This window comes from Channa argus, chromosome 15 (genome assembly GCF_033026475.1).
Source record: "Channa argus isolate prfri chromosome 15, Channa argus male v1.0, whole genome shotgun sequence".
NCBI classification, from domain to species: Eukaryota; Metazoa; Chordata; class Actinopteri; order Anabantiformes; family Channidae; genus Channa; species Channa argus.
Genome location: NC_090211.1, coordinates 9354366 through 9368288, shown reverse-complemented (window position 1 = coordinate 9368288; position 13923 = coordinate 9354366). Strand labels below are relative to the sequence as shown.

The window sequence follows — 13923 nt, the reverse complement described above, 5'->3', positions numbered from 1 at the left end:
TGTGTAAATCAAGACACAGGCAAACTGTCACCTCAATAAAAGAAGCCTAAAAGGAACTGGTTAGTTATGTGTTATTTTAGATGAGATGCTTATAGCACAGCAATGGCTTACAGCTAAAATATTTAAAGACTGGGACAGCGTGTTTTCATGTATAAAGTTAAACTTTTATTTTTTTTATAGGCATACACTGTACAGTACATAGCAGTAAACTCCATTTTGTTCATCCCTAATGAGAAAGATCTCATTTCCAAGTGGGCTTTAATGTTTGTAAATGAAAAACAGTGAATAACAAATCTAGACATATACAAAATAAAGACAAAATGATGGTATGGTAATGGTATTTTATATTCACATGTGGGGGATTGCCATTTCGTCAAACACTGATAATTTTGCTTTTCCTATTGTTATGAACTTGCACAGTTTAACACTGTACTTCTGTTTATAATGCAACACATCCACACTGTGGAGCTGTTTTCTGCACAGAATCATATGGCACTTTTTATTTATTTTTTTAACATGGAAGACATTTATTTGATGACTCATTCATTTATTAATAAATTTTCTTAAAAAGTGTGAAGGCTTCAAGATTGTGTACACATGGTGATACATGTTTGATGTGCATATACTTGCTCCAAGTACCAATAGAATAAGGGTAACATGTAAAATTAAATGAGGGATGACATCTCTTCACCATCATCTACAGAGTACATTCAGTCAGTCGGTTTCTCATCTGGTTGCCTATTTTTTGCAGAACAATGATATAAATGCACAATAATTTATTTTACATACAGATGCGGTGGTGATGCTGGCCACTGAAAAGGTTCACAGAGGAATATACCAAGCTGTAAAACCTGATCAAGTTTTTCTGAACAATCGGAGGATAACGTCACACTACAATACTGAGTGACTGCACAGAGCAGCATCTGACTGAAACTAATGTTGTGGCTAACATGTTTGATGCTTTGTTTATCCAAGAACACATGCATTTCACTGATCGCCATTAGGTATGATGTAAAAGCTTGCATTACGTACTGAGAGGTCAAACAAAAAGCCGGTGTACTTAATATGTACAGTAATATCACACTGTATGATGGAGATACAGATTAATAGTATTTCCACTTTAAATAGTTTCATAAGCTTGCCGTATACAGTCTTGCAGGTAGGTGGGTAGGTTTGGGCAGTGGGAGTGGTAGCGCTGATGGCTGTCACTGGAGGATGTGGTATGGCATCTATAGAGAAGGAGTGCCTGCAAACAGCACGGAGGGACTTTCTATTTTTGGAAGTGCAGCAGAGAGGGCAGAGACAATGACTGTTCATAGGAACTTGTCAGATAGGTGTGATGCTGCAGAAAGGGACAAACGCATTAGTAAGTGGCTGAGAATTATAGAGCAGGTTATGGAGGTAGGCAGCAGGTGTTGCTAAGTCATCTCTACCTCCCTTTCTATCCCCACATATTTGAGGGCATCGGCTTGGCTGTATCTGTGGGGAGGAAAATAAATTAACGAATCTGTGTTAGCATACAGAATCTGCAGAAAACAGTTATTCAGTCACGATGTATGGCAGCCTTGTTTTTTTTTATTTTACTTTGAAGCTGATGGAGAGTCACAAAAAGGCCTGTGACTCTACCTGTAGTCAAAGAAGAGCTCCTCTCCTTGCAGGATGGCTCGTTTGGCAAAGATTCCAATGCGGTGGTCTCCATTCACCATGACCACTGCAACAACAGCGAACACAACTTCAGCTTTTGTCCCAAAACAAAAAACGCTACAGCCGTATCGGAGTTCATAACAGAAAAACTCCTTACCCTTAGCGTAGCAGTTGGGATTAACTGAATGATTGGCAAAACGGATTTTGTTCCCCTTTCGTGTGGCATCGACAACAAAGTCTGATAGAGACAGATTGTATTAAAGATTCCTTACCATACTGTAAGAATCGTGTGTGTGGCTTATTTCATTATAACATGTGAGATACTTGCCATTGTTCAAATTGAAAAGGAAGCTAGACATGTATTTGTCATAGATCCTGCCACGTCTGTCTGCCTCATCCTGGGAGATCAGCTGCACACACACACACACACACACACACACACAGACACAGTATAAGGCTTCCATCAAGCTGAGAGCTCATAAACAAAATCATTTTAATCTGAATAAACATCATAAACGTGCCTCTCCGCAGTACTCTGAGATAAACTCATTCTTTTGAACAGGCTCTTTGATGAAGGTGCCCCACCCAGCAACATCTGATGGAGCCAACAGCAGGTGCTAAAGGAGAAGTCAGATGTAGGATGGAAAACTATGAGGGATACTCAATTGTATCTGTATTGTAGCATAAAAGAAAATCAGATTACAAAACACAAACACAGGCTACCACGACATGCAAGTTCCCATGTGTACCTTTTTTAGACCTCTCTGGATGCTGCAATTCTTGCAAGAGACCACTTTGCTGTCCCACTGGTCTGCAGCACCACAGGTCATGCACAGATCTGGGTCACACTCCCTCACGGCCAGGTAGCAGGGACACTGTTTTGTGTTACACTGAGTCTTACACCTGCAGCCTGGGAACCGGTTCTGGCCTGCAAAACACAACAGACAACACAGCTGCTCTGAAAGGGTACAGACTGAGAAGGTTAACAAGCAACCTGCACGCTCACATAAAATGACAAAATACATATACATATAATGAATTATTAGAAAAAAATGTATATTAAATTTTTTTATAATAAATAATTCTATCTCAAATTGCAGATGCAGCACTGAAGCGGAAGGGCTAAGTATTACAGAGAAGCACATCAGTCAGAGACCTCTGCTGGCAGATATGCTGAAATACAATTTTGCAGGGTGTAATCTAACACCCTTCGGGCAGATGAATGGAAGGATCGAGGGAGAATAACTGAAATGACTTTCCAGCAGCGTCTGCTTGGGGAAAGCGGTCCACAACAAGAGCTTCAGGCAGTGTTTGTCTTCTCTGTCATGCCATTTGATCCTCCCACTCCCCAGCTGTGCGGGTTTTATGTGTCTGTATCATCAAGCATTGTTTAGCTGAAACTGTCTGACTCATACTGATGTTGGAGAATATGCTGTGTATCAGGCACAGAGCCTTGCAAATCCCTTTGATTTCTATCCAAGTCTTTAGAGCACACACATGTTCAACTGGGGGCTGCTTCCTGTTTGGCCCCAGCTCTCTCCTGCTACGGGAAAAGGAGAGGTAACAGTAGGGTAAGGAGGAGGAGGGAAACAAGGTGACTGAACCACAACAAACGAATAAATGAGGCAAAACATTCTTTTTAAAACTGTAGTGAAATGTTTACTTTGTCCTTTTCTCTTTCTTTGGTGTAAACTCTCCAGGGTTGAAATACAAAATGTATTCCTCCACCATGTGGCCATTTTGGAAAACACAGTTCTCATTTGTTGCTGCAGCAGCAGCAAATACCTCATTATGAATGCAGTTTTGTGTTAAACAGACACCCACCTATCCTCACCAGAGGAGTTTCTCCTCTGACCTCTGCCAGAATACTGGAGAATCGTTTTACATTCTGCTGCTCTGTTGTGGCCTGGCAAAGAGATTTAAAGCTACAGAGAGCTTCCACTGGAAAATGTGGTAACCGACATCTTTCTTTTAGCTTTAAAAAGCCCATCAAGCTCTTTGTGCTTTTTTGTTTGTCTAAAGGGGAAGAAAGTAGGTGAGAGAGCTGGGTGATACAGGTAGATAAAGAAGGTAACTCACACTCGTGCTCGCACTGGCAGAACTTCTCGCAGAAATTCTGGGTCATCACACAAGGGCAGGAGCTGTCACATGGATGGTCGGGGTGGTCACATGGCTGGTAGTTGTACACCTGATTGGACGAATTATCTGGAGCAACAGAGGACAGAACCCTCAAAAGTGGGATGGTAAAGGTAAAGGCAAAGTGACGTGCTGGGAGGATTTAGTGTGAGATGAACATACCTTTCTTTAGCTGAATCTTTGCCCATAACCTGATAAATCAAGCACACAGAATAAAAGGATTTATTCAGCTTTGTTAAAAACTCCTCTAACCAGTTTCAGGCCTATTCAGTTAAATCAGCACTCTTAGTGACAAGAAATGTGACAGTAAGACCAACTGCAGTTTTAAAACTCTTGATCTGCAAAATAATGCCCGTTTAAATTTATCCATCCATGACTTTAATTTGAACTTTTATCTTTTCGGGGAAGATTCCCTGAGGGTTAAACTGTTTTTTATACAGGCTATGTTATGATCATGTTTCCATCCCAGAGGAAAAAAATGTGAAAATGAGAAAGAATAACGTATGATTTAATGCCTGTGTTTCCTTTTCTTCTTTTGCGGTGAAATGCCTCCATCCTCCAAAGGAACACGATGGATTAGGACTTCCTTCACAGCAAACTCGTACACCTGGGGAGAAATGAAAATGATATGAACCATAACAGCACACGGAACGGAATCCCAAATGTTCTCTACAGTGAAGAAATTCTGGTGCTTTCAGCTTGATTGTGTTGTGAAATGCGGTGGTGCTGCCCAGGCTGACATGATTACACCACAGAACATCCTGCCCTCTCCTCTGCTATCAAAACTCTACTGCAGAAGCCAACACACACATGCACACACACACAAAAGCAATTCTGACTGCCAAAACTCAGATTTGGCCTCTTCCCTAGGATCCAGACATACATAATGATGCAGCTAGTTTCAGCATTTCCACTCAGTTAAGCAGTGGGCGGGGATCTCTGGATATTAGCAGTCCCGAGACAGACAGGCTAATGTGGACACCGGACCTGCCTGGCCATGGGAAAAGATTCCCAAAAAGCACTGGATGTAGAGGGATGAAGCAGCTTCAACATGATTTTGATAAATGAAGACTACTTTCACCTATTCCTTACTGGGTGCATTATGCTCAAAGTTTAAAATGTTCTGTAAAAAAAATCTGCCTTTTTATTTGCAAGGCACTAGGTAGATGTATTCCTGGGAATATCTCAGGCTGAATGAGTACATCATGAGGCAATACGAGGGACGTCACATCTGGTAAGCATCCCTGTTTATGGTGCCACATGCCATTCTCTCTGTAGTCAGCCTAATTATCCACGCCATAAAACCACAGGCACAGGTTGCATGTGTTACTACATTTGTACTGGCGCAAATGCAACGGAAATCAGCAACACAAGTATGTTTTCCGTCATATTTCAACAACTATGCATCCGTTTCAGACGGTACTTTGAGTTTATTATATAACATTTAAAACTACATTTGACAGGCAATATACTGTGGATGCTAAGCAACAGATGAGGCAGCTTGTAATTTACTGTTAGTGTTTTCCCCGAAGATTTAAACCTTGTTTCTTATAAATTTTCTTGCCTCTATGTCTTATTTGTCACCATTCTCTTTTCATTGTCATTTTGTTTAATCTGTGTTCTTCTTCTTCATCAAAAAGCTAGTTTTTTATCTCATTCCATCTTCTGGCAATTTAAAAGGGGAACTCCACCGATTTTACACATGAAAGTCTGCTTAGAGGCCTTAGAGTGTAGTAGTGCATATGTTAAAAATATGAAAAAAATAAAAGCCATTTACTGGCTTTGTCACTTGAGTCAGCATTGGTTAGGCCTGCATTTTGGGTAATGGAGGTGCAAGGTTTGGAGAAGGCGGAAGAATGTGCATTACAAAGAAAGATTTTACTGGTTCTCTTCCTAAACAGTCCATCACGAGTCAGGCACTGCTATTATAAGAGGGCAATACTGTTTTATTTTAGAAAAAATAATTTTACATGTAGCAACTTAACAACCAGAAATGGTTTAGATACAGTAAAAGTTACAGTTCGTTAGTGCTGCATCATTTGTTTATGGCGCTAAAAGAAGCATGCTAGGATTGGAAAACTGTAAAGTGCGTGAGCATTTTACCTCTTTGCAGTTTTTGGTACCGATGAGTCGAGCGATGGAGCAGAAGTTGTTGAAATATGTGCCGTGCAGCACCCTGAACAGTGATTCCTCCGCCCCACTCCACTGGACCACACAACACGCCTGCTGCTCCCCGTCATCATCCCCTGGACGCAGCTTGGTGGGAGTCTGGCACCGCGAATTCCCCTCTGTTTCACAGGCATGCAAAAAAAACCCACTTGTGTCAGTGACTAACTAGTCTTGGCAGAAATTTCGTTTCATGAATCTACACAAATGCAGCTGCAGATACAATACAAACACTTGGTCTTGGCCAAAGGGTTTCAGAAAGCATTATATCCACACACACACACACACATTGCTAATTTAACCATACACAATTACACAATATTTTTGGATGGTGTATCTGGATGTGTGCACACAGACACAAAAACACTCACTCACACACACACGACATATATATAAGGGGAACATGGGCTTTGATTTAGCTTTCTGGATATTTAAGACTGATGCTGTACACCCACAGCTCGAGGCAGAGAACTCAATGTTGCTTGGCAACAGGCTGAATGCAGCATTGCTGCGGCCACATGCTCCAGCACTGAGTATCTTTATTAATCTGCTCAACAATCTGTTTTTTCCACATTATCTCAACACGTGTGAGAGAGTCTGCTGAGTCACTGGCTGAGCTTGAGCAGAGACTTCCAGTTAGGCATTGATGGCAACAACTTGAGAGCTTTGGGGGATAAGGGGCCAGAGGACATTTTTTTTTTTTTTATTTCCCCCCTGCTGCTCCCCACATGAAGATGTCAATAGAGATAAAAAAGAGAAATAAAACCACAGTAGGAGTAGAGAGAGAGAGAGAGAACAAAGTGTTTATGTTGGGCCAAAGCATGCAAAACTAATGGTTAGTTTATTGTGCTTGGCGAGAGACAGCTGATATTGAGAGGAGATGGAAGAGTGGAGACAGAGGAGGGAGCAGGATATGAGCTGAAAGCTATAATCTCCTGCCAAATTTCACTTTTGTGGAGAGGTAGTCAGTCAGGCAATCAGCCCACTAGAAAGGGGAAGTTTGGGGGAAACGAGCTGAAAAACTGAAACAAGGAAAATCATTTCACAATATTGTAAATATTGTCCCGAGCCTGGTTAAAATGGGAGGGTTGCGGCAGGAAGGGCATCCGGCATAAAAACGCATGCCAAATCAACGTGCGGAACATGTTCTGCTGTGGTGACCCCTGAAGGGACAAGCCGAAAGCCTTTGTGATGAACTAAATGTTTTCTTAAATAGCGTCACACATTAATTAGTCTTCATTTGGTCATCATTATTGAAATCAGACAGGTAGTCACTCTGTTCTTTGGATTGACCATTGTTGTGTTATTTTAAGTCTTAAAATGTTTTTCTTTCATTATGTTTGTTAGTTTCAAGCTTTTTAGAAAAATGTGTAGCTATAAAATACTGCACTGTAATTTTAAAATATTAAAGCAAAAAATAAAAATACACTGTTCCACTAAGGTTATCCACTATGTTAAAATAATAATAGAACCTACACTAAAAAGCTTAAGGATAAACAAAAACATTTTGTCACTGCTTGGTTTCACCATTTGCTTTCAAAAAAATAGCACCAAACCCTGTTTCAATGCGATCAGGGTCCTACCTGAGGAGGAGGTGGTCTCATGATCACTGTTGCCCTCTTTTCCTTCCTCAGTGGAGCTAGATGGTCCAGGAAAGCTGGAGCTGCTGGGACGCTGCTGCTTCCGCCGCCTCCGAGACCTTTGTGACCGTAACATATTCTGATCCACAAACTCCTTTGCCCCTTTCTTCAGAAAAAGAGAGGGGTTAAAAAACAAACAAACAACAGATATAGATATACTTATAGCTAGTACAGAATATAACAAAATGTCTATTATTGATCTCAACACACCTGTAACAGAAAGCAGTCTACACCACATGGTTCAGTCTCCATGTGGATCTCCTTACTCTTCCTCTTGTAAACATTGGGTGTAGCACGAAAAGCTTTATGAAAAATAACAGTTTTTGTACAATTATTAGTTATATAACACAGAAAATAAAAAAAAGAGCAGGGAGGTCACACTATAATCAGTCTTACTGGGACTTAATGAACCCTGACTACAATAAACCTTCAGGACAAATGATAATGAACTTAAATGAAGTCATTACGGTGGAGGAAACAGTCGTATTTGAAGCAACGTCTGCAGAAGAGCGTGTGGAAGGAGTGTAACGACTGCTCCCGCTGCACAGACTTAGCAAAAGGTCCATCCAGGTTGGGGGTGCATAGTGGGGGCAGCTTCACGGAACTGGGGGGCTCCAGGAGGTCCTTGTACCTGTTGCGGTGACAGGGAAAGTTTTACCGTTGATATGCCATTTTGTGTCACAGTATAATTTTTAAGGTGGCATTGAGAAAATTTGTGCATGTTTCTTTGAAAATAAGCTCTTTCAAATGCGGGTGCAACAGCTCCTTTGAGTCAGAGAGCCTGTGCAGGAACCACCATTATTACTTTCTTCCCTGACAGCTTGCGTCTCCATGGTGAACACTAAGCAACGGCCTATTCAGCATTGTGTGCGTAGATCCCTGGTTTCACTGCGCTTTTCTTACTTTTCCTTCAGCTCCTCCATGGTGCCCTTGTAGGGGAACATCGAGGCGATGGCTCTGAATATCTTATCACTGGGGATCTTCTTGCTGCTGGACAAGTCCCTCACTTTGGGAGATAGGAAGACACAGTGAATAGAGTTTGTTTGTTATACAAATAACCCAGTCCTGTCTGCACATCCGTTTTTGATACAGATTCACAAATAAAGCTTATGTAATATGTTCTCTAAGATTGCAAAATGTTTAAAAGAAGTGTTCCCAGGTCTCAAGGCCAGCTAGGGATAACATGTTCTGAAAACTGATCCCTGTGAAAATCACAACAGTGCAGTTTTCTTTTTTCAGTACATTGCATTCATGTTTTCTTCATCCATGTGTGTGTCTGTGCACCACTTGCTGAAAGACTGTGTGCCTAGGTGCGCTTCAATATCACTATCAGCAAGTGTTTGCAGAGTGTGTGTACAGCCTAGTTTCCCATAAAACTTTGTTTCGAGGGGTCATTAAGCTCTGTAATTAGAGACAGGCCATATCAGTGTCATGGACAAACAGGTTCCCTCAGAGTATCCATGCAGGGACACAGGGGCGGCTTTAAAGTAAACAATGCCAGTTCAAGAGCTGCTGTGGCGGAGTGACCTTGTGGCAGCTGGACGGTGTAATGAGAGGAACAGTACTGGCCTTGTTCGTGCTGCAGCCCTCTTGTTCTCTCACAGGACAAAGTCTGAACACATAAATTCACAGCTGAATACTCGCTCACCCTCAGCAGTGTTCCTCTTCTTCCTCCTGACAAATGCCACAGCTCCAGCTTTAGTCTCTTCTGAACCCTCCACTGAGCTCCTCCTCATCGCTCTTTCTTCCTCCTTCTTCCCAGTCACTTCCACCAGCGGTGCTACTGCTGCTTCCTCCTCTTCTTCCTCCTCGTGATCAGAGTACTGGGTTAAGGCCTCCACCAGTTCTTTAAAGATCTCGTCGTTGATAAACCCACCCTCTGGAACAAAACATATCAGAACGGCACACCTAAAATATTTGCGTTTGCCATAATGCTTCCAGACATTCTAAAATATGACATAAGCAAGTTCCCTACTAAAAATACAAGTGAGAGTTTATCAGAACGTATGGGTCGGCCACACACCTCTGTCGCCATGGACACCGTCGTAGTTGTCAATGAGTTCCTCCAGGAAGGCCTCATCCTGTTCCAGCACCTCATCGCCCATGTAGGGAATGTTGTGAAGGAACATCTCATCCTCCACCTAACACACAAAAACATCTGTCAAGACAGAGGAGTGATGGCCTAATAGTGAACTACACAAGTCTACTAGTGGCAATTAGTTCACAAAAATGTTTGCATGCTACTGCTCATGGACATTTTACAATTAATACACTCATGTTATGTTGCAAGAGTCATCAATCATGTTGTGTTGCAAGAGCCACTTGTGAAATGTTCCCTATTCTGTGAACATATCACCTTTCGCAGAGAAAAACATGTACTGAAACGGATTTAGCGTGAAGACGTGTTTTTTTTTTCGAAACAAGAATTTGATCCTCTCAGAGAAGAGCATGTCCAAATACCATTTAATATAGGCGCATGATCTTCCAAACAAATACAGAAGGAGTGAAATATATTTCATACCATGAAGTTGTGCTGCAGAGGTGACCAGGAGTACATGAAAGGGATTCCTGTCACTGTTGACAATGGTCTCATGGCAATGGCCTGAGCTTTGAACCCTGGGAAACCAAACTCCACTGTACACATCTGTAAAAAACAAATGTGGACTTAGGTTGACCAGAAACTGGAACAATCCTCAAGGTTACTGAACAATATTTAAACTATGCATTTGAATATGTAGACCCCAGGCAGGGAAAAGGAAGCCAGTAAACAGCGCATATGGGCCAGCATGTGGGAAAGGAAAGATACCGTTATGCCCTCAGGCTTTTCTTACTATTACCTCCCACAGGACCACATACCACTGTTAGGTTATTTCTAGTGCACATCTTTGCTTTGAGATATTTTAGGAACACCTGACAGCCAGGTGGTAATCAGAGCAGAGCAGTGGGGCCGGTGAATATAATTCAACATGATAGACATAAGACCACGTTTACTGTGTAGGTAATGATACTCTATCACTAGCTGAGCCAAACCAGTGTGGACATGAATATGAAGACAGAGCTGAACAGTGCAGGCACAATGGAAATGTATGTGATGCAACAGAGATTGTTTTACTCATCTTAGCATCCACACACAAACCTTTTTGTTGGCCAAAGCTCCACTAGATGTTGACAAAGGGATGGACTGAATCCTGAGCTTGGACCACTCTGTGCTCAGGAGATTTGTCTGCTGCTCGATCTTCTGTCTGTTGGACATAAAGAAGGTCTAGAAACAAACAGAACAGAGAACACGTCACTCAGACAAAAAGATGCACTTGGGTGCATAAACATACACAGAGTATGCTGCATATAAAGCTCAACACCTATTTCCACTTCCCCACAGCAAACAAATACAAATAGACACACAATTAGTATCTTTTCTTATTACCAGAGCTTTCAGTAATTGGGTTGACCCACCTTGACCTCCTCTGCTTTTTTAAGGCGTTTTAATTGGCGAAGGCGCATATACTCAGACTTAACCCTCCGTCTCCATTCTAGCAAGCTGCAGGAGGGGGCAAAGGAGGAAGGCTGAGGTCGAGGGGTCGGTGGGGCAGCACTGGTGCCAGGGGCTGGGGCTGCATTAGCTGCTTCCTCCATTACTCTGCAAAGACACAGAAATACTCAGTTACAAACCAGCCCAACAACACTGGCGCACTGGATGCACTACAACTAGACGTGGTCAACAAAAGGTGTGTAAACAGTGCAAGGGAACACTATTAGGAGAGTTACTGCAAAATGAGTGACAATGCATTTTAAGACTGCAATAGTCCCATTTATCATCTATTCACTATGCTCATAATCAATCATTTCCATGTGACATGCTTAGTCCTGTTCTATGGTGTAACTTATTTTTTATATGGAGAGAAACCTACACACATCACATTGCCCGTCACAAGCCTTAACTTGCCCATTCACTCTCACTGGAAACCTATTAGAAAGAGTGCCCCCCTCTGTTGGCAAAACAAAACTGTCATCTAATGTTTAAAAAAAAAAAACAAGCTTTCCATGAGTGCTTTAGACTGTTCAGGGTAAAGTGCCTCTTGTCTCCTTGTTATCGTGGGTCGCAGCTGAACAAAGAATGAACACACAGGCTGATGATACATATGCACTGTACAGTAAATAAACAAATTAAGTCTCGACCAATTTAAAAGCACGGGGCACCGTACTGCCGGAGTGGGCGTGCCTCTTCAGAAAAGCAACATGAAGCGGAGCAGAAAAGTGCGTAGTACCGTTTCATATGTTTCATAATCACCTTAGTGAACAGCAACTTCCCTGTCTGAGCTAAAACACAACGAGAATGAATTAAGGACACATAACCGAGCTCCGGAAACTGCCACATTTTTAAACCTTTTTTATTTTTTCACGCCTATGAGTCGTGCACACGTTTCTGCCACGGCCATGAATTGCGCTACGTCCTGTAGCTGCAGCCCTGTGCAAACCCAGCTCCTCAGTGTCCATTTAAAGGTGGACCACTGCAAAGACCTGCGCTCCGAGCACCACAATGACACCGCCTTTACTGTGGCGGACGCGTGTGCACATCTACCCACAGTGTCGCAGTTATTAAATACCTTCAAATCCACGTCTAGCGTCCTGCTTGTTGTGACAAGAGCCCGCAACGCGATCAAGTCCCTCTCTGTTTTTTTTTAAGCAGAAAAATCTGGAACAATTAAAGGCTGTTTTGGGGTCTAATGCAGATATGCGTCATCTCCGCACGGCGTGGGGATCTCAGAGAAATCCCTACGTTATCCATAAGCATGGTGCTGGAGGTTGTTGATGTAGCTTACAAATAGCTGCGCACTTGGCTTGGTTGAGCCAACCCGAGCAGGAGGGTGACGTCTTTATTATGATCGCAGCCTTTCCTAGCAGAGGGGGATTTATTACTATTCTACGTCTTAGGAATAAAAAAGTAGCGTGGAGCAGCCAGGGCACAGCCATTTATACGCGCACACAGGAACTGATGCAACTGTCCGGAGTGCTAGATCGCCATCTAAATGCTTGAGGGGATAACGCTCTGAGAGGTTTGGTCGGCATATACATGCAGTATTTAAAAAAAATAAAAATAAAAACTGTCCCACCAGCTTCTTCTCAGTAATACTAGATAGGAAGAAGTGAAAAAATACAATGTGGTCTTGTCAATTGAGTTAAAGAGACAGCATAAAGAAAGTGAAGCACTGTCACAAGAAGGAAAAGATACGGCTTCTTTGAAATAAGAAAACATTAGCGTCAGATATATTCAATATTCTATTACACCTGAAATATGTGCAGATGCTCTTCAAGACGACAACAATGAATCATAATATAAGAATACAAATATATGAATCCATCGTTGAAAACTAGCCTACAGTTTCTCAACATACCAGTGGACTGTCGGATGTAAAACAGTTCCGTTGTTGTTCTGCGCTCCTCCTCCAGGGAGAGCCCAACACATTTTATCCCCCGTTTGTGCAGCCTGAGCTGGATGGAGCTCCTCAGGCCACTGGTGCTGTCACGTAACCTGCGTAAAACCCACATTTGAGGAAATCAGTGATTATTTTAACGGATTCGTTTTTTTATTTTTTATTTATGTTTTTGCTTTTTCTTTTTTCTTTCTTTCTTTCTTTCTTTCTTTCTTTTTTTGCTTTCTACAGCAGGAATGATAGAGACAAACTACAACCTGTCTGTCTATAGTTTGATCAATTTTAATTGGCTATGTCCAAGTTATATCTTAAGTATTTGTTAATGTAAAATGTTATTCAATAATTATAATGAAGGTATATGTGTCTCACTATGCTATCATTAATAATCTGTTTATACAGCATCCTCCACCTGACAGATGTGTTTCAGAAGTATCTGATAAATATGGCTAATTTAACTAACTCTTAGTTAGTTAAATTGAATTTATGACACATTCAAATAAAAAAACCATTTATTATTAAAAAATATAAAAATGTAATTACTAAAAAGAACAGCAACAACATTTAGTTGCCTTAATTGGCAACTGCTTTTAACTTTTAAGGCAATGACTAAAAAAAAGGCACTGTGGCTGTATTAATTATGTTAGTCAAATTTGAGTTTACACTTACATTTAAGCTTGGCTGTAAAAGGCAGTTCTGTTTCATATCTCACAGATTTTAAAGATGCGATCATCATTCTGCCAATATTTACAGCAGTTTAGGTCACTGTCTTCTCACGTTGAACAAAAATACTATTTTTCTAACACACAAGATGGCGCTGTTCAGCTGCTTTTTATTGACTGAGCATGTTGTGGTTTGTTATGCTGCACAGACATGACTGAATCTGTGCTGTTGCTGCTCCTGTGTGT

General features: G+C 41.6%; 1 protein-coding gene across 7 annotated transcripts; it reads right to left on the bottom strand.

Moving 5' to 3' along the window:
* Positions 1 to 142: 142 nt before the first annotated feature.
* Positions 143 to 13134, bottom strand: ezh1 (enhancer of zeste 1 polycomb repressive complex 2 subunit). Of its 7 annotated transcripts, none has more exons than XM_067476259.1 (20): positions 12980 to 13134; positions 11040 to 11223; positions 10723 to 10848; positions 10108 to 10230; positions 9610 to 9727; positions 9235 to 9465; positions 8490 to 8592; positions 8054 to 8217; positions 7797 to 7888; positions 7530 to 7692; positions 5884 to 6068; positions 4296 to 4387; positions 3943 to 3971; positions 3724 to 3849; positions 2394 to 2572; positions 2166 to 2261; positions 1973 to 2054; positions 1802 to 1882; positions 1627 to 1711; positions 143 to 1479 (listed from the first exon to the last, which is right to left on the bottom strand). In XM_067476259.1, the coding sequence occupies exons 2-20, from the start codon at positions 11217 to 11219 to the stop codon at positions 1419 to 1421; spliced, it is 2316 nt and encodes a 771-aa protein (XP_067332360.1). In that variant the 5' UTR covers positions 11220 to 11223; positions 12980 to 13134; the 3' UTR covers positions 143 to 1418. The 7 variants fall into 7 exon arrangements, with proteins under 7 accessions (XP_067332360.1, XP_067332361.1, XP_067332359.1 ...); XM_067476260.1 differs by having other exon boundaries at positions 12873 to 13010; XM_067476258.1 differs by lacking the exon at positions 12980 to 13134 and adding an exon at positions 12191 to 12586.
* Between the last annotated feature and the right edge of the window lie 789 nt (positions 13135 to 13923).